The sequence below is a fragment of the Amia ocellicauda genome, chromosome 18 (assembly GCF_036373705.1).
Source record: "Amia ocellicauda isolate fAmiCal2 chromosome 18, fAmiCal2.hap1, whole genome shotgun sequence".
Lineage (NCBI taxonomy): Eukaryota > Metazoa > Chordata > Actinopteri > Amiiformes > Amiidae > Amia > Amia ocellicauda.
Window position 1 is genome coordinate 18,357,873 of NC_089867.1, and position 20,727 is coordinate 18,378,599.

General features: G+C 41.5%; 2 protein-coding genes across 9 annotated transcripts in view; both read left to right on the forward strand.

Annotated features, from left to right (window-relative positions):
* ube4b (ubiquitination factor E4B, UFD2 homolog (S. cerevisiae)) overlaps window positions 1–9,957 on the forward strand; it is a 43,689-nt gene extending 33,732 nt beyond the window's left edge. For both annotated transcript variants that reach the window (XM_066690557.1, XM_066690558.1), the window contains 8 exons: window positions 112–347; window positions 1,355–1,481; window positions 1,632–1,776; window positions 1,983–2,117; window positions 2,597–2,788; window positions 7,131–7,305; window positions 7,974–8,120; window positions 8,693–9,957. In XM_066690557.1, the coding sequence (XP_066546654.1) occupies window positions 112–347; window positions 1,355–1,481; window positions 1,632–1,776; window positions 1,983–2,117; window positions 2,597–2,788; window positions 7,131–7,305; window positions 7,974–8,120; window positions 8,693–8,763 (1,228 nt within the window). In that variant the 3' untranslated portion in view covers window positions 8,764–9,957. The remainder of the gene's footprint in view (window positions 1–111; window positions 348–1,354; window positions 1,482–1,631; window positions 1,777–1,982; window positions 2,118–2,596; window positions 2,789–7,130; window positions 7,306–7,973; window positions 8,121–8,692) is intronic.
* Window positions 9,958–13,812: 3,855 nt separating this feature from the next.
* The window catches only part of kif1b (kinesin family member 1B), a 97,147-nt gene continuing 90,232 nt past the window's right edge, over window positions 13,813–20,727 (forward strand). For 4 of the 7 annotated variants that reach the window (XM_066691085.1, XM_066691090.1, XM_066691088.1 and 1 more), the window contains exons 1-2: window positions 13,814–14,141; window positions 17,232–17,398. In XM_066691085.1, coding sequence (XP_066547182.1) covers window positions 17,293–17,398 — 106 coding nt within the window. In that variant the 5' untranslated portion in view covers window positions 13,814–14,141; window positions 17,232–17,292. Of the gene's footprint in view, window positions 14,142–14,255; window positions 14,326–17,231; window positions 17,399–20,727 lie in introns of all 7 variants that reach the window. The other 3 variants (XM_066691089.1, XM_066691091.1, XM_066691086.1) reach the window with 2 other exon arrangements.

The following is a 20,727-nucleotide window of genomic DNA, read 5'->3' on the forward strand; positions in this document are numbered from 1 at the left end:
CTTGCAATAAAGTGTCCCACATTATTAACTGTATTTACTGTAAAATGTCTCCTGAACATTGACGTCGTTGTGTGTTGTCTCTATTCTGAAGGTCTCTTTCTCCGTTTGTAGGTATTCCCCTCAGGTCCTGTACGAGCCCTGCACTCAGGACATTGTGACGTTCCTCATCGTGTTCATCTGCAGCCAGAACTACATCCGCAACCCCTACCTGATCGCCAAGCTAGTGGAGGTGCTGTTCGTGACTAACCCAGCCGTGCAGCCCCGCACTCAGCGCTTCTCCGAGATGATGGAGAACCACCCGCTGTCTGTCAAGCAGCTCGTGCCCACGCTCATGAAGTTCTACACAGGTCAGGGTGGTCACAGAGGGGGTGGGTGGGAGAGGGGGTGGGTTATGTTGTGTCCAAATGGACAAATGTCTTGATTGGAAGCTTGTTTGCTAGTTGAATTACAAAGTATAAGTTAAAGACACAGGCTTCTTGTGTCCTATTGTGTTTATTAATGTGTGTTGGCCAGCCTGATGATTCATTTAAAAACTTGGGGAAGCCTTTTGTTCAGATCGATTTTAAGCCTGCGTTTTCTGTAAATTCTGTAATTCACAGATCTTGTGGAACAAATGCATCAATCTTTAGAACTCCTCAAGGGCCAGATTTCCCTTAATTGAACTGGTGTTAGTCTTCATAAGTTGATTATCCCCAAATAATCTAATTATTGTGATTAAAGTAATGCCATGTTGTCTTATGGATGTATCCTTCTGGCTGGCTAGGCCATTACAAAAAAAAAATATATCTATATATATATATATATATCTATATATATATATATATATAATAAAAAAGGTACTTTTAATTTCCTGACACTTCCTCTTATCAGCTGTGTCTTGAGTCTGACGCCAGTGATTCAGTGTGAGCTGAGAAATCATGTGCTGAAGTAGCAATGCTAACGTTATCAGTTACCCCTTACCAAGATGAATGAGTGACCTTATTTGCGAGCATGTTTAGAAGGTAGTGAGGAAATTAAATTTAAGAGTACACATGCCTGTTCTGTTCTGAGGACGGCCATGGTATTCGTCACAAATTGTTGTGACTGCAAAAGCTGTTAACCTTAAGATACGTTTCAAGGTTGGAGAGAGATCGGAAGATGAAGTGTTTTTAAGCTACGGTTCTTAGAAAAGATTATATAGAAATTTGGAAATATTTGTTCTCCAGAAACGTAAAGTTGAAGTGTTTGGAAATGTTTGAAAGCCATGTTTAAGGAATGTGCACCTGCACTCTTGACGGCATAAGCATACCCTCTGTCCTTCCTCTCTGAGCTTGAGAGAAGGCTGACTCTCGACTCTGTTCTTCCCCTCCCCCAGACGTGGAGCACACGGGCGCCACCAGCGAATTCTATGACAAATTCACCATCCGCTATCACATCAGCACCATCTTCAAGAGCCTGTGGCAAAACACGGCCCACCATGGGACCTTCCTGGAGGAGTTCAAGTGAGTCATCTGGCACAGCTGCCCGGCTCAGTAGGCAGAGCTCAATATAGTGTAGCAATGGGTTTTTCAGTTCTATTGTCCTGTTTCTCCCACTCCCACTTCGGCCAGCACAATCGTGTTCAAAGACCCTTCCCTGTGTTGTCCCGGCAGCTCTGGGAAGCAGTTTGTCCGCTACATCAACATGCTGATCAACGACACCACCTTCCTCCTGGACGAGAGCCTGGAGTCTCTGAAGCGCATCCATGAGATCCAGGAGGAGATGAAGAACAAGGAGCAGTGGGACATGCTGCCCAGGGTCAGTATGGGCTCTGTGGGCAAATAGTTGCTTTTTTATGCATGTATGTAGGGGTGTGTGTGTTTTCTGTGCATTTATTTCAACCACCGCTTTGGCAAACGGGTCAGATATGTATTCCAATGTGGTGGTTTTGTTTTTCATGTTAGCATAATTAAAAAAATACGTATAAATAATGTTCTTCCTCTCTCCCCTCCCTCCCTGAGCAGGAGCAGCAGCAGAGCCGGCAGTCTCAGCTGACCCAGGATGAGCGAGTGTCGCGTTCGTACCTCGCTCTTGCCACCGAAACTGTGGACATGTTCCACATCCTCACCAAGCAGGTCCAGAAGCCCTTCCTGCGCCCTGTGAGTTCAAACCCCTTCAGATCCGTCCCTTTAAGAAATGTAAATCTACGTAGTGCAGTGCTATGCGGCTACATTTCTTAAAGGGACTGATTTACGGCCTCATTCCTTAGTTGCTCTGAAGCTAAAGCCCTTCATGCCTAGATGACAAAAGCAAAAATAATAATTTGCACTGTGAAGCTAGAATTTGTAACAGATAAACAGGCTTGTGAAATGGATAATAATGCACACTGTTAATGTGGTAATTATCATTTGTCCTAATGATTTTCACAGCTGTGGCTGTGGCTTCTCAGACAGCTGTGGCGTGTCAGACACAATCTCCACATTCCTTTATCACCCTGATCAGCTGGCATCCCCTCCACCTCTCGGGGAACCAGCACCATCCATGTGCCCTGTGCCTGCACCACAGTGATACGGGACCGTTTCTAGTTTTAAAGTCTTCAGCCGCTGACATTTCATGCCCGTTCTATGCATTTCTGCAGGAACTGGGCCCCCGGTTAGCCGCCATGCTGAACTTTAACCTGCAGCAGCTGTGTGGCCCCAAGTGCCGAGACCTCAAGGTGGAGAACCCGGAAAAGTACGGTTTTGAGCCAAAGAAGTTGCTGGATCAGCTGACCGACATCTACTTGCAGCTGGACTGTGCTCGCTTTGCCAAGGCCATCGCCGACGATCAGGTGCGTCAGCGGGTGCAGGATGCCTCGTCATGCATGGTTACTTTCAGAAATAAAAATGAATAAATCCAGAAGCTTTCCACGGTAGGCAACACACTGCATGCTTGCACCTCCTAACCCCTTCAGACCTGAATTATGTTCCAAGGTTTTGAAAAATATAACAATGCCTTTTTCTTATCTTTAATGCAACCAGAAATGAGACTGAATATATATATTTTTTGTAATCAAAACTCATTAACTTTTTGTCCATTTGAATGAACATCAGGTCCAAACAGTTTAAAAAAACAAAAAACAATACCAACATCATATGATAGCATCATATATAGTAATATATTTACGGTATAGTGTGGATGTAGTGTGAGATCATTAGACTCCACTATAGTTACTTGACAGTGTTGATATAGTATGAGGTCATTAGACTGCACTATAGTTACTCTACAGTGTAAGGTCATTAGCCCACTATAGTTACTGTACAGTGTGATCATTAGACTGCGCTATAGTTACTGTACAGTCTGAGGTCATTAAACCACTTTAGTGACTGTACAGTGTGAGGTCATTAGACTGCACTGTAGTTACTGTACAGTATGAGGTCATTACACTGCACTATAGTTACTCTACAGTGTGAGGTCATTAGACTGCCCTATAGTTACTCTACAGTGTGAGGTCATTAGACTGCGCTATAGTTACTGTACAGTCTGAGGTCATTAAACCACTTTAGTGACTGTACAGTGTGAGGTCATTAGACTGCACTGTAGTTACTGTACAGTATGAGGTCATTACACTGCACTATAGTTACTCTACAGTGTAAGGTCATTAGCCCACTATAGTTACTGTACAGTGTGATCATTAGACTGTGCTATAGTTACTGTACAGTCTGAGGTCATTAAACCACTTTAGTGACTGTACAGTGTGAGGTCATTAGACTGCACTGTAGTTACTGTACAGTATGAGGTCATTACACTGCACTATAGTTACTCTACAGTGTGAGGTCATTAGACTGCCCTATAGTTACTCTACAGTGTGAGGTCATTAGACTGCCCTATAGTTACTGTACAGTTTGAGGTCATTAGACTGCATTGTAGTTACTGTACAGTGTGAGGTCATTAGACTGCACTGTAGTTACTGTACAGTGTGAGGTCATTAGACTGCGGTATAGTTACTCTACAGTGCAAGGTCATTACACTGCACTGTAGTTACTGTCCAGTGTGAGGTCATTAGACTGCACTATAGTTACTCTACAGTGTTGATATAGTGTGAGAATTAGACTACACTATAGTTACTGTACAGTGTGAGGTCATTACACTGCGCTATAGTTACTCTACAGTGTCAGGTCATTAGACTGCACTGTTGTGACTACACTATGAGGTCATTACACTGCACTTTAGTGACTGTACAGTGTGAGGTCATTAGCCCATTATAGTTACTGTACAGTGTGAGGTCATTAGACTGTGCTATAGTTACTCTATAGTGTGAGGGTCATTACACTGTGCTATAGTTACTGTACAGTGTTAGGTCATTAGACCACTATAGTTACTCTACATTGTGAGGTCATTAGACTGCACTGTGATACTGTACAGTATGATGTCATTAGACTGCACTATAGTTACTCTACAGTGTGAGGTCATTAGACTGCACTGTAGTTACTGTACAGTGTGAGGTCATTAGCCCACTATAGTTACTGTACAGTGTGATCATTAGACTGCGCTATAGTTACTCTACAGTGTTGATGTAGTGTTAGAATTAGACTGCACTATAGTTACTGTACAGTGTGAGGTCATTAGCCCACTATAGTTACTGTACAGTGTGATAATTAGACTGCGCTAAAGTGACTGTACAGTGTGAGGTCATTAGACTGCACTATTGTTACTCTACTGTGTGAGGTCATTAGACTGCACTATAGTTACTCTACAGTGTTGATATAGTGTGAGAATTAGACTACACTATAGTTACTGTACAGTGTGAGGTCATTAGACTGCATTGTAGTTACTGTACAGTGTGAGGTCATTAGACTGCACTATAGTTACTCTACAGTGTCAGGTCATTAGGCTGCACTGTTGTGACTATACAGTATGAGGTCATTACACTGCACTTTAGTGACTGTACAGTGTGAGGTCATTAGCCCATTATAGTTACTGTACAGTGTGAGGTCATTAGACTGTGCTATAGTTACTCTACAGTGTGAGGTCATTAGACTGCACTATAGTTACTCTATAGTGTCAGGGTCATTAGACTGCACTGTGATACTGTACAGTATGAGGTCATTAGACTGCACTATAGTTACTCTACAGTGTGAGGTCATTAGACTGCACTATAGTTACTGTACAGTGTGAGGTCATTAGCCCACTATAGTTACTGTACAGTGTGATCATTAGACTTCGCTATAGTTACTCTACAGTGTTGATGTAGTGTTAGAATTAGACTGCATTATAGTTACTGTACAGTGTGAGGTCATTAGCCCACTGTAGTTACTGTACAGTGTGATAATTAGACTGTGCTATAGTGACTACAGTGTGAGGTCATTAAACCACTGTAGTGACTGTACAGTGTGAGGTCATTAGACTGCACTATAGTGACTGTACAGTATGAGGTCATTAGACTGCACTGTAGAGACTGTACAGTGTGAGGTCATTAGGCTGCACTGTAGTGACTGTACAGTATGAGGTCATTAGACTGCACTGTAGAGACTGTACAGTGTGAGGTCATTAGGCTGCATTGTAGTGACTGTACAGTGTGAGGTCATTACGCTGCACTGTAGTGACTGTACAGTGTGAGGTCATTAGGCTGCACTGTAGTGACTGTACAGTATGAGGTCATTAGACTGCACTGTAGAGACTGTACAGTGTGAGGTCATTAGGCTGCATTGTAGTGACTGTACAGTGTGAGGTCATTACGCTGCACTGTAGTGACTGTACAGTGTGAGGTCATTAGACTGCACTATAGTTACGGTACATTGTGAAGTCATTACACATTATTATTATTATTATTTTTTATAGTTATCAACTCATTTTGATGTACTGTCCATTGTAATGGACGGCAATATTTGTTCCTGTATAAAGACTTACAATCAAATATCTGATATTAAGATTTTAATCAATAAGTTCCATCTTTAAATATTTTATTAAAACTATTACATCTTGCAACCAATATCTATACATGTGAATTAAAAAAAAAAATACAAGCTATAATGTGACGTGCATTGTAATGGATGACATTTCCTGTCTCCGATTAAATTAATTACTCAGATGTGTTTGGGTGGGCCCTCGAGTGTAGGCAGCAATGTAGGATTTTCAAAGCACAAAAAAATAAATAAACAGGATTAGCTTTGTACATTTAAATGTTGAAAATGTTGTTCCTTAGCTGTGCTTTGTGTATTACAGCAATAAACGAATACAGATGAGAAAAAAAAACTTGGAGAATGAAATTATGGAAATGTACGATTAGTTTCCTGATTACCATTTAATGGGAATGGTTCTATGTAGTCATGGTCAAGAATAATGTACTGGAATAGAACTGTAAATGAAATGATGTGTTTATGAGAGGGTTTGCTTTATCTCAGATTTTCAGGGAAGGATAAGAGCTTTGTTCACAGCTAGCAAACATACTGGGGTTTTTGTCAGGACAGTTTCCATTAATTGGGCATGAAGAGGCTTCCAAAATAACCCTGACGGCTGTGGGAAGCAGACAGTGTAAGACGAGTATCCTGCTGCCCTTCAGATTGCAGATAGTACAGTCCACAGCCCTGCAGTGCTGGCTTGGCAGTGACCCACAGTCTTACCCCATTACAGTATCCGAATCACACTCATTCTCCTGAAAGATTTCTTCCCTCTACTTCCAATGAGATGAATGGGTCATATGGCCTCAGAATTGCCCCCCCCCTCCCCGTACTACTTGGGTGAAAAAGTGAATTTGAGATTTGTAAACGCATTGCAATTGTATGGATCGTCAAGCGTATAATCCTAAGCGTTGCACACAACCTGTTGCCTAGTGACTTTCGTTTCCTCTCCAAGCACCTGCTGTATTTGTGGAAGTGGGAATTCTGGTTGATTACTTCTGTTATCGTCATCTTAATTCATGCCACACGCTCACTGTAGTGGCTGCTTGAGAGCTTTACTAAGCCACAGTGTTCTTTGAGAGCGTAACAGCTCCTGCCTTTCGTTCACTATTGAATTGCGGCAGACCAAAGGGAAATGCGGCTTCTTGCAAATGGGTCTATTTGGTCCTGAAAACGGCTTGGCTGAATGTTTCTTTTGTTTCTGTCCTTGACTGGAGTGCTCTCTCTCTCTCCCTCTCTCTCCTGTATTGATATTTATTTGAAAATGATTTGTGTTATCCTTTCTCTCCATAGCGGTCCTATAGCAGAGAACTCTTTGAAGAAGTAATTTCCAAGATGAAGAAGGCTGGGATCAAATCCACTATTGCTATTGAGAAATTCAAGCTGCTGTCCGAAAAGGTGGAAGAGATCGTGGCCAGGAATTCCCAATCAGAAATTGACTACAGTGATGCACCGGATGAATTTAAAGGCAAGCATTTGACACCAGAATCTCTCTCAGTAACAGTGCTGTTTGGTATGTAGTTTCCCACACAAACCTTAGAAATCATTTGCATTTACAGCCCAGAAGCGATGTAGGAGGAGCTGTAATGATGGGGCTTTTTTTTTTGTGGAGGCGGGTCAAAGCAGGACGAGGATATTCGTTTCAGGAGGGATGTATGACTGGATGAGAAAGCTATCTTTATAGCTGCCTGTGGGTGGTACAGGTCACTGCCACGTGTGATTGTTCCTTTGCCGAAAGAAAATTAAGAACATGAGACCTTGAAACCTGCGTAACCCATATCTGACCTGGAAGATTGTGCTGCTTTTATCACAGTGCATTAATGAAGCGGACAATAAAGGCAGCGATAGAGATGAAAAGACATCAAGTACTTTTACAGGTCCCGTCATTAAGCACCAGGCCGTAAAATATCTTGGTTCAAGTGCCGGGCATTCAGGTCTTTCAGTCTTCCGGTCTCCCCGGAAACCTGTGGTCTTGTAGTTGAGTTCTCTCTTCACTGTCAGCTGTGAGGTACCAGCCATTGAAGCCTAGTCCAAAGAAAGCACGTGTGAAATGGGGTCCAGTGCACACCTGGCTTCACAATGCAGACGCACTTCGAATTGTGCCTTTTTTAACGGTTAATTCTGTGTTAATGACAGATCCTTTGATGGATACACTGATGTCTGACCCCGTGCGGTTGCCCTCCGGGAACATCATGGACCGGTCCATAATCCTGCGCCACTTGCTGAACTCGCCCACAGACCCCTTCAACCGGCAGCCCCTGACTGAGAACATGCTGGAGCCAGGTAGGCCGGGGCAGGGACATGCGCTCTCTCTCTCTCACACACACACACACACACACGCTTGCTCACTCTCTCTCGCACTCCCACACACTCTCTCTCACACGTCGAAGGAGCTGTTCTGCTGATTCTGTGAAGCAAGTCAGAAGGCTATATATATATATATATATATATAGGATATGCTGGATCCTGAAGGTCCCAAGCAAACGCATTTGCATGGGATACGCTGTGTAATGATTCTGAGCGTCTGATTCACTGTGAGTCATGTGAATGCATTTCTCTTTAGCTATGAGTTGATTTGTAAATACAATACCTGGATGATTTATTTCTGTTTTTGACATTTGGGTGCTCAATAAATATTACAGAATCCAACAGGGCAACAAAGTACAGTGTGGGTTATGTTATTGCTCTGCAGAAACCCAAACACCACTAAACCAAAAACCATCGTTTTACTGCTGTTTCTTCAGCATTTCTTGAAGTATGGTACCCTTACATTCTACAGCACATTATAAACGCCTGGCAGTCAACATTGCAGACCATGGGCGGATGTGACACCTCTTGTTTTGCTTTTGACACAGTCCCAGAGCTGAAAGAACGGATCCACGCCTGGATGAGGGAGAAACACCACAGCGGGCAATACTGCCAGTGAAGCCGTGACTGTGGTCTCTAAGGGAATGCTGATCGCCACTCAAGGTCTGGAAGAGTAACAACGTGATGAAGCAGAGCAGCCCGATTTTTGATTTTTTTTTTTTTTTTTTTTCTCCTTTTTCCTTTGAGGACTGATGCCTTTAAGGCTGACAATCCTAAAAGTAATTACAAACTAAAATGATAGAATTTTTAAAGGTTTTTGTTCACGACTTTGTATATATATATTTAAATTGCAAAACATATACAAAAGTGAGGGTAAACTGTTAAGGATCAAGTTTACTAAAAGAAAGGAAAACCATAAAACATCACCTTTTTGAGGTTTCACTGCTTGAAGACCTATATTAGTAAAGTTAACTGGATGTGGGCAGCAAAAAACTAACAGTAAGCTTTACGATCATTTTACTGTATTTTTACAGTACTTCTGCTTCAATATATCAGTTTTATTTTTTCCCCCATAAGGATTTTTTGCCCAGAAACATTTTACGCTAGCAAGGTAGTCCCTTATTTCCTGCACTACTTTAGTGTTAATAATACCAAAGTGAACAAGAAGAGCCAACATTGTAAGAGCTAAACGAGTGTAGAGGCATTATGTGTGCGCCTGTTGTGTAAAGTGTTGGTCAGTGCCACGCCATTCTCTACCACCGGCTTGTGTGCTGAAATGACAACTTTGGAAAGAGTGCAAGAGCCACAGTCGAGTCCTCAGACCTTTCAAGTGAGTGGGGAGACCTTTGCAGTTACTGCGCTAATTCATGTTTTAGAAAAATATTAAGACAAATTTGATTGCTTTGACTCTTTTAAGTGTATAACATGGAACACGCATTGGTTTCAGAAAAATGGTAAGTATTCAAGTAATTTATTTTATTTTTTCATTTAATTTTTTTCCCTGGAAGGGTGGGGGGGGGTACTTTAATGAAGGGTGTGTCACCTTATTCAGCACATCTGTTTCCTGTTATGGACAGCGAATTCCACATTGTGATGTTGAGTTTGGCTGCTGTTTGGGTGGCAGTAGTGCCTGTGTCCGCTTAAAGAAGGTTAAAAGAAAGGGAGCGCTCTAAATGTTTTACATCAGACTTCCGAGTTTTTTTCAGTTTTTTTGTTTTTTTTTCCCTTTTGTTTTTTTTGTTTGTTTTTTTTAAACACTGCTCTTTGACCACTCACTTTCTTGTGAATTATGAATAAATGATTTGTAATCATATTTTAAAGACTGTACAGAAATTGTCATTTGCCACAAACTCTGTTTTGGGATCCCAGACTTTAAATTCTAATAAATGGTTATGCACACTCGGACACAACTGGTGTTTTTTGTTTTAAATGAGTCATTTATTTTTTATGATTGTGAATCCAGCCCATCCCCTTGGCAATAACACTGATGCTATAATAAATTTGAGAGTTTCAGAACATAGAAGTCTCTAATATTGACTTACTGCCCCTCCTGTTACCCAGTAGTAATATACTTAAATCCTCAAAGGCTAATTTAATTTTGACACATGACACAAAGCATTGTCTTCCTTTAGAGAAGCAAGACCATTCATGCATGTGTCAGCGATGGCAGCAGAGCAGGGCAGGAATTCACAGAGGCAGTCAGCATGGAAACGAAGACCTGAAGATTGACACATCTATGAGAATGGTTTCCCTGACGATGCTTACCTCAGACTGTGCTATACTGTAGTCTCTCATTCTACCACCATGTCTGGGCCAGGCATTGAAATTGATAGTAAGTGCGCCAGGGTTACAGTGCATCCGGTATTCACAGCGCTTCACTTTTTCCAAATTTTGTTATGTTACATCCTTATTCCAAAATGGATTAAATTCATTATTTTCCTCAAAATTCTACAAAAATACCCCATAATGACCGTGAAAGAAGTTTGTTTGAAATCTTTGCAAATTCATTAAACAAAAAAAAAAGCACATGTACATAAGAATTCACAGCCTTTGCTCAATACTTTGTTGAAGCACCTTTGGCACCAATTACAGCCTCAAGTCTTTTTGAGTATGATGCTACAAGCTTGGCGCACCTATTTTTGGGCAGTTTCTCCCATTCTTCTTTGCAGGACCTCTCAAGCTCCATCAGGTTGGATGGGGAGCATCGGTGCACAGCCATTTTCAGATCTCTCCAGAGATGTTCAATCGGGTTCAAGTCTGGGCTCTGGCTGGGCCACTCAAGGACATTCACAGAGTTGTCCTGTAGCCACTCCTTTGTTATCTTGGCTGTGTGCTTAGGGTCATTGTCCTGTTGGAAGATGAACCTTCGCCCCAGAGCGCTCTGGAGCAGGTTTTCATCAAGGATGTCTCTGTACATTGCTGCATTCATCTTTCCCTAGATCCTGACTAGTCTCCCAGTTCCTGCCGCTGAAAAACATCCCCACAGCATGATGCGGCCACCACCATGCTTCACTGTAGGGATGGTATTGGCCAGGTGATGAGCAGTGCCTGGTTTCCTCCAGACATGACGCTTGCCATTCAGGCCAAAGAGTTCAATCTTTGTTTCATCAGACCAGAGAATTTTGTTTCTCATGGTCTGAGAGTCCTTCAGGTGCCTTTTGGCAAACTCCAGGCGGGCTGTCATGTGCCTTTTACTGAGGAGTGGCTTCCATCTGGCCACTCTACCATACAGGCCTGATTGGTGGAGTGCTGCAGAGATGGTTGTTCTTCTGGAAGGTTCTCCACTCTCCACAGAGACACGCTGGAGCTCTGTCAGAGTGACCATCGGGTTCTTGGTCACCTCCCTGACTAAGGCTCTTCTCCCCTGATCGCTCAGTTTGGCCGGGCGGCCAGCTCTAGGAAGAGTCCTGGTGGTTCCAAACTTCTTCCATTTACGGATGATGGAGGCCACTGTGCTCATTGGGACCTTCAATGCTGCAGACATTTTTCTGTACCCTTCCCCAGATCTGTGCCTCGATACAATCCTGTCTCGGAGGTCTACAGACAATTCCTTGGACTTCATGGCTTGGTTTGTGCTCTGACATGCACTGTTAACTGTGGGACCTTATATAGACAGGTGTATGCCTTTCCAAATCATGTCCAATCAACTGAATTTACCACAGGTGGACTCCAATCAAGTAGAAACATCTCAAGGATGATCAGTGGAAACAGGATGCACCTGAGCTCAATTTGTCATGGCAAAGGCTGTGAATACTTATGTGCTTTTCTTGTTTTTTATTTTTAATACATTTGCAAAGATTTCAAACAAAGTTCTTTCACGTTGTCATTATGGGGTGTTGTTTGTAGAATTTTGAGGAAAATAATTAATTTAATCCATTTTGGAATAAGGCTGTAATATAACAAAATGTGGAAAAAGTGAAGCGCTGTGAATACTTTCCGGATGCACTGTACATTGGTGGAGAGAGAGACTGTATATTAGTGCAAAACCATCGAAGAGGGAAAACTGGTTATTTTCAAGGGGGTAGAGGTGTAAAGGGAAGGAATAGTTGTGTTTAAAGAGACAACTGTAATAATACAATAAGTGCCTCCTTTTTTGTGCTGCATTGTGTGTTTTGGCTGATTGACTTGGAGACAAAAGAAATTACATCATTATTAGGTTCTCAGACTAAAGTGTCAATTGAGGTTTCATGAGGTCAGATGTTCCTAGAGCCAAAGTCAACGTTTCATTTATCCAGATGGGGAGTGCCCTTTCATCCATGATGTGTGAAATAAGCGGAATGAGGGAATTGTGAAGGAAACTGTGGATCCAGAATCAATGGTCTGAACCCCAAGCCAACTCAACACCCAAGATCACATGCTAGGCCTGTACACATCAATTGTCATTTGAATGCATACATTGACAATTACTGAAAACAATACAATAAATAAATACCTTAAGTGTAACCATAACACCATTCTTACCAACATCTGAATCCCCAATTAAAACTTACCTTTTTCCAATTTGGGATTTTTCTTTTATTGTGATTTTGTTTTCTTTAATGTCTACATTTTCAGTGAATACAAATATAGCAACAAAATAGTCCTAACATCTAACTAAGTAAAAGTCCTTCACTGAACTGTGTTACTGCATTGCAGTGCCGAAAATAAAGAATTTTCACTATAACCTTTAATTACATCAGTAAGTCACCTGCCCCATTTTAGACCCAAACAGCAGCCTGCACTCCAGCCCTAGCCAATACCAAGATTTCAAGCCTAAGTTTACTTTTAACTTTTACCCTAGCCCAGACCGAAATGTAACCCTAATTTAAGTGCTAGATTTAAGTTTAGTGCAAACATTAGCTAAATTACCCATATATTGCTCTCTAATAAATGTAAATGTAAGCATAAGACCATTCTTACCTTTTTCTGTATCCCTAAATAAACCTGAGCTTTGTCAGATTTTGTGTGTGTGTTTTTCTCTGAAACATGCAAATCTTCAGGAAGAAACTTATGATTGGATTACATCACTGGGTTACCTTACTCTAATTCGAATGTACCTTTTTCAAATATTGTATTTTCAGGTGTCCCAAATCATTTTGGAATAGACTCCGAAAAATAACTTAAATTACAGTTTACCCACATGACAGAGCTCTGTACAGTAGGACAAACACGGGTTTCTCACTTTAAGTTTTGTTGTAATGTTATAATAGCTGATGGGATGGGTTGTACACATTTTTGTTATTCAGTGAGCTTGTCTAAGGCATGAAAAGCCTGGCAAACACGACTAAACTATAGAAATGAACTTCAGAAAGTCCAGTGCATGCAACACACAAGCGTTAGACAGCAGTATGTCATCAATTTACATCAAGGTACCCTCCTTGGTCTTACCAGCACATTTTACAACGCATAACCCGATGCATCACTCCTGTCCCCCACAAAAACTGCCTATCAGAGCGCAGGCGGTAGCGCGACCTACCCAACAGGCGGCGCCCTGGAGCTCAACCCCGGTAGAGAAGCGTGGAAAAAAAAGCGCAAGAAATCCTGCAGTGTTGCGTCACGGGCAAAAACTAGCGCCCCGCCTCTTCTCTGAAAGCCTATTGGTGCACGGCCGGCCTACGACACCAAAGCGCTGCTCCTATTGGTCAAACTAGCCGCCAGTCAAAACAGCGAGCAGCGAGGTGACGTAATCTCTTCAGCTACCCGGGCATGCCGAGCGCTTAAGCGTCCACAGCGAGGAAACACTATCTATTTTTCCGGCAGCTTTTTTTTTTTTTTTTTTTTGTGGAAAGGGGGGAACTAAAAAACAAAAAATATCTCCGACCGGCGTCTCATCCGCTGTAGGGACCCCGGAGGAGCAGCGAGAGCCGTGGCAGCCCTGTGGTGGAGAATGAAGTTGGCTTACTATAATGGGAGTATTTGACAATAGAGGAGTTGTTGAGTGCCGCTCGTCTGAGCAGTGACATTGCGCCGCGCCGCGCTGTCTGTGCTGGTTCAGTGTTTTCCCCTGGATCTCCGCAGGTAAGGACAGTATTATGGACGTGAACCATCATATATCGCTACCACATTCGTGTGCTTTGATGTCCTTCTCTTCCAGGTTCAGTCTGTGACCTGTCGTGGGTTTTGCATTTTTAGATGTGTTTTTCTGCACTCCCGAGTGTGTTGTGACCTCGACAGCAGCAGAAACGACAACAGTAATAACCCAGTAAGTGAATAAAATAAGGCCGGGTGTGTGCATTGCTGTCGTGGGAGAGAGTATCCGTCCGTGCGCAGTGTGGATGACGTTTTATTTCTTGCCCGGGGATGGAATGATACATTCGAAAAGGTCACGGACTAAAACGACCAATTTAGACCATCGCATTCACTGTCAGGCTATGGGATATGTTACTGTATAGGGTATAACCATTGTGTTTTTATTTGCTGTTATTAAAATGCGACGTGAGCATGTTTTAAAGGCAGTAGCACATAAACAAATATATATTTTGAAGGGAAATCCTCTTCAGAGAGAGACACATTATTAGTATTATGTATTATTACTTTCATTAGTACAGATGTTTTAAATGTACAGTCAGTATTAAAACATGAATGCAGACGGACAGCTGTTTTTCTTCCCCCGGTTATGGTAACCATCGTGTTTACGTCAAAGGGCGATCTAGTGTTACGTTGCAGTCATATTATGGATTAAGGATATTACAGAAACAGGTTGTCACATTGTCTGTCTGTGGTGAAAAGGATACAGGACCAGCGGTTTCTTTCTTTCTTTCTTTCTTTCTTTCTTTCTTTCTTTCTTGGCATTTCTTTTCTTTCCTTGCACCGCCCAGGCCGAACTCCTCTCCACACAGCTTTATATGGGCGTGTGCCATACATCCCCCTTAGGAAAACATCCGATTGGTGAAGTTTTTTTTTTAATATTAGTTTTTTTTTCCTTTTAAATCGACTTTAAAATCATGTCTTTGTGTTTTTAATACACAATTTCAAGAAATAAAAGTTTTCTTTATCGTGCTATTATAGACTCATCGTTCGCATGCAGCATATGCCAATCATGATGCAGTGTTGCTATGAACAACAGGCGGATTATTGTCAATAATGTCACGACCACGACTTATTTGTTCCAAAATGTATGTTTTTAGGCGTTAACGAAAGTCAGTATGAATCTGGAGGAGAAATTATATTTATATATATGTATATATACACACATTAAAAATCTCAAACGTGGTGGACGCGATAGATACGAATATCTTTTGCGGATTTAGCCCCTGGTTTTGTTGCTTTTTTCCGTGTTGAGACAGTGGTCTGCTTGTTATATAAAGCACTCGTTTGCTGCTAAGGTTGCGTTTTTACAATGTGGATTTCACTTTCACTGCGATACTGCAGCAGGTTGGTGGCAGCCATGTTGAGATTGCAGATGATAATTAAACAACGTGATGCATACGGACCATATAGACTCAAATGCCAGGACAAAACGAGCATTATTATGATGATGATGATGATGATGATTAATAATAATAGTAGTAGTGATGCTATACTTGCTAATTGCAAGGTTTACAATTAGCAAAATGTGAAGCATTCAGCATTGCAAAAAAACAAAAAAACGTTTTAAATTGCAAATGTGTATCAAGTTACATGGTGTGCAAGAGCTCATACTGTACAGGAGTCTAAGTGTAGAGGGAGAAAAATATACATTTGAGTCGTGAGCAGTTGTCTTCCCCACACTATCAGGAGAACTCTTCCAGCTGGTTTCACAGACCTAGTCTAAGACTGCCCTAGCTGCAATAACATTGGGTAGTCCATGACTAGTGCTAATCTGGGTCTGTGAAACCAAACCCTTTTAATTTATAATCTCATCTGGAACCTTGGGGTACAGACGTCCCAGAGTTGGACACAAGATTGTCCTCCAGGCCGTTTCAGTTGGCCAGACCTGTTTTGGCATAGCTAGTCATACAGTAAACCTTATACGATCCTCCCATTGATATAAAAAAAAATAAACAATGCTAGGATAAATATGAATAGATTTAAATAATACATTAGTGGTGACATGCTTTACCAGTTCACCAGTTTTCCAGATGCACCAAGATAAGACTGTTTTAGACCAGTTCTTGCATAAAAACCCAACCAAACCAATGTGATGAGCCAGTGAGCTGTGAATATTTCTGGAAATAGAAATAAACTGGATTAAAATGATTAGAAGAGTAATCCCACAAAGCAAGAAGTATATTATGCAATTTATTTTCAACACCCCTGTTAACTGCGAAAGAAAGAGATTTTGCTAGATCTTCTTTAATTCGGTGCTCAAGGTAAGCTTGGTAAGAAATTTTCATCTCCTTCTGCCGTAGAGGAGAGGGGAGAGGTGACAGCTGATCACCTTCTTACAGTAAAGTCTGGACTGGAATGCCCTCTGCGTGGCAACGTGCCAAACGCGCCATGTCTGCCCTATAGCATGTTGTCTGAGAGCCATGTTTCATCTTGACAAAGAGCTCAAATCTGTCTGTGTTGAGCTACTGTTCCGTTTCCTGTTTGACCACAAGAAGGTGTTGTCATTGGTGAGGCATTAGATTTCATTGCCCTTTTCTACCAGTGTCAGATTCACTAGACTGGACATACCTGAATCAGATGCTAATGCCTTGATAACCACTGCTTTTCACTGCTGAAAGTTAAAAGAATCCACACAGCTGGTGCATGCATTGGCAGGATTTGGGCAGGTTTTGCGTGCTGTTCCTGCTATTGTAGGATGATTGTTTTCCAGTCTATTGAGACTGACAGCTCTGTTTCATCCATGTGTGTTGTCAGAAGCTAGTGGAAAAGTCCTGCTTTTTCGTTGCAGTTTGAACGTGTAATCATTTTATGAAGTGGAACAAATATATCCAGAAGAATTAAAAATGGTAGTCTCACATTGTTGTGTTGCAGATAGTTTAAAAAGAATTGTACTACCAGTTTACACAATATCCAGTTATTATTAATTATATGTATGTTTTAAATCCACATTGATTTATAGGGTCAGTTGCCATTACTTTACAACTCATTTTTTTTATTATTAACTCATATTTCAGGTTTATCACTTTGTAAGTTGAAGCCACATATGAAAAGTATTTTAAGCTATTTTTCTTTCCACAGAAAAATAAATCCCTTCTCACCAGTGGACTTGGAAAGGAAAAAAAACATCTGAACCGCAAATATGTCCGGGGCTTCGGTGAAAGTAGCTGTCAGAGTGAGGCCCTTTAACTCCAGGGAGATCAGCAAGGACTCGAAATGCATCATTCAGATGCAAGGCAACTCCACCAGTAAGTTCCTCAGGTCTTCCTGTGCTGTGACCCCTAATTTACTCACAATACATTGCTGCCGCGGCCGTGCAGGCCATTCTACAGGTGCTTGTCTTTGTGTAACTGGTAAAGAGTCCAGTTGCTGTTTTTCACGGTTGGTCATCAGTCAAGTCTGCATTGGCACTCATCACATGGGCATGCCTGCTCATAATCAAGGATGTGAAAAGTCTCTCAAGTTTGTGCCATGACATCATTTTGTAATTGCTTTGTGGGTCGCGGTGGGTTGCACTGTTTTTTGTGGGTCCAGTATATTGGCCTGTCATTTTGGATGTGATGCTCTACACATCAAATGAAAAGCAGAGAGCCAAGCCAGGCCCAGTCTAACACCAGCCCTTGACTGGGCCTTAATGATGCCGGTCCCCTGATAAGGACTGTACATGTGAAACTGTATCGCCCCTCTTAATATGATGTAATCAGTGTTTCAGACTTGTGTTGACAGTAGCTACTTGAGATTCACTTCAAGCACCATAAAGGGAAAAACCTGTTGGCCTTCGAGGGTGCACATGCAGGCTTCCTGTAATGATACAGTCGAGGGTTTTCGATGACCAAAAGAAATGCCCTTCACACCTTCACTCCTGTCGCATCCAAGCTGGCTTGTAATTGGCAGCTCTGAATACAGTATTGCTCATACCATTAAGCATGGATCCATTTAAAGCCCCTTCTCTGAGCTGAGCTTGATTCAGCTTGAACTCAATCTTTATTTGTATGAATGATTAACCAAACCCACTGGCCAAGACGGATAACTGATCCACTCACAACATACTAGCCAGCTGCCCAATTGTGGGGCACTACTGGCACTACTGCTAGTTAAGGTTGTCACTCTTATTAAGTTCGGGAGTAGGACTGAGGGACCAGGGGGCTGTTCGGCAAATCTATTTTAAAATGGCATCGAAATCTCCCAGATAGGATCACAAACTGGTAGAGGTTTTCCAATCTGAGCTGCTCTATCTTTGGAGGGGCATAGTGGACATAAATGAGCAGGTAATCAGAGCCAGTACTCCAAAGAGAGCTGCAGTGAGTTAGCAGAATTTACTTTGCAGAGCCGTACGTACTTGAAATAGCTGTAGGCTCTGTTCCACAACGATTTGTTATTTTTATTTTCTGCAGGGGTCCCCCCCTCCACTACTCTTAATTCCCTGAACCCTATATGGAAATCCGTGAGGCAGATTTTTTTAAGAATATAACCAATCTGCAGTATTAGCATATACCTCTGAAATAGGTTGACTTTCTCATTAAAAGTGATATATCCTCACTTGAAAAATACACAGTGTCCTGAATCTCATTTGTAGGTAAAATATATGCATGCTTTGAATCGATCTCGCAGATTGAGTGTGCATCTGCTTTTTGTTTGTGCTTTTGTACACTTTTAGTAGTTATTATAGCTTAACTGGTCTTTTGGTCCGTTGATTGCACTTGAAAGCCTGCAGTGGAGGACCCGATGAATATGCAAAGGTTAACGGGAGTAAGGGAGAAAAAATCTGCAGTCTACTTCTGTCACATGTGCAGACTGCATAGCAGACTGTTGGCTTGGCAGCAGGCCCGCTCTCCTTGATCAGAACTTGATTGCAGATGGTATGCTGAGAATGTTGCCATAATATCGCTTGCTGAGGGATGGTGGCCACTGCTTGAGGGTCTATTCGCATAATGCAACAATAAATAACATGGAGTGAGGAATGAAACCGGAGGTCATTGCTTCTCCCTTGGAGATGAATCTTATTTGTGAACAGGCACGTGATTTCAGAGTTCGGGGGGTTACGTAAGAACTCCGTCTTTAAATTAGGAAGTGTAAGTCTGCAAAATAGAAAGGTTATTTTTGTAAAAATAAATGAAAATAAAGGTGCATTCCCATTAAAGGAAGAAATGGCTTGAGAAAAAAGGGGTTGTTTTCAGATGGCATTGAGGAGGGGGAAAAAAATAGAGGAAAATTGTTTCATCCACACAAAGGAGACCAGTTTATTTATCCTAGTTAAAAATGAACTGTGGTGGACTGGTTATTGTGTTTATTGGAGATTGTGGCATTAAATAAAACACAAACACACAATCAAGCACAATGTGGATGGAAACTCCCATTGTCAACAGTCAACACACACACTGATTATTTTCTCCCTGCCCAGCCCTCTGTAGTGCTTTTTCCCATTATTCATAGAATGGTCTTTGAATGACATATTCCAACATGGGTTCCTGTGCAGTAAATTTCCTATGCGGGGGGGTCTCGGACAATATATTTTGAGATGCAGTAATTTGTCTCATGTTAGACCAGTAAGACAGCTCCTGTTTTCTCTCCATCATTCTTTCCTGTTTGATCATCCCACAAAAAAATATATAATTATTTTAAGTGTGCAGCAGATATACTCCAACACTCTGCTGAAGATTGTAAATCAGTTTTTTGTGAAATATATTGTCTTGGTGTTACATATGAACCCCTGGCATTTAACCTCCTTTGCTGACTAGTTGTTACCCATTGTAATAGGAGGACTACAATAAGAAGAGCATTTAACTTCCGTTTGCCTAGGCTACCTTTGTGTGCACAGCTCTGTCCTCTCTTAATTGCAGACAGAAGTCCTCCTCTTTTAATCTTGACTTCATTACCAGTGTTGTTCCAGGTCTGTGGCAGTTGGTCTCTGGATTATTGAGAAGGATAAAATGTAATCTTTCAGTATGAGAAACGCAAAATCCCCATTCAGCTGTGCTCTGTGAGCCTGCCTGAGACTAGCACATCGAATGAAGCAAAGTGCAAAATATACACTGGATGTAACCGAGTGGCAAATCTGTTACGTGTCTGAAATCTGCAACATTGTGTCCCATTTCCATTTGTTTATAATGTAGAACACGCTTTCTTTTGATTAACTGTCATATTTTATCAATACTCTGAAATACGGTTTTGCATTAAGCCGACAAAGTCATAATCATAAATTATTTGGGTATGTGACATTAAATAGAATAGAGATTTATTTCTGAGCTAGTATATTTATGCATTTGCCTCATTACTTTAAACGCAATGTGTATGGGTTCTTTAATTATTCTTTTCTTATAGATGAAAAGTGGTACAAAATATATTGTTTAGTGTTTACTACAAAATGTAAACTATAATTAATATAAGCAAAAATATATAACCTAGTCTTGCTGTGTTTGTTTTTGTTTTAGTAAAGTAAAACCTATAGGGCTGTATTATGGTACTGTGCTTTGCTTTGAAGCTTCACATAGTTCAACACCAACTGAAAGAGTTAGCTGACTTGTTAGCATTACTGGGAGAAGGCAACGAAGTGTCACTGTTTTTAACCAAACCCAGC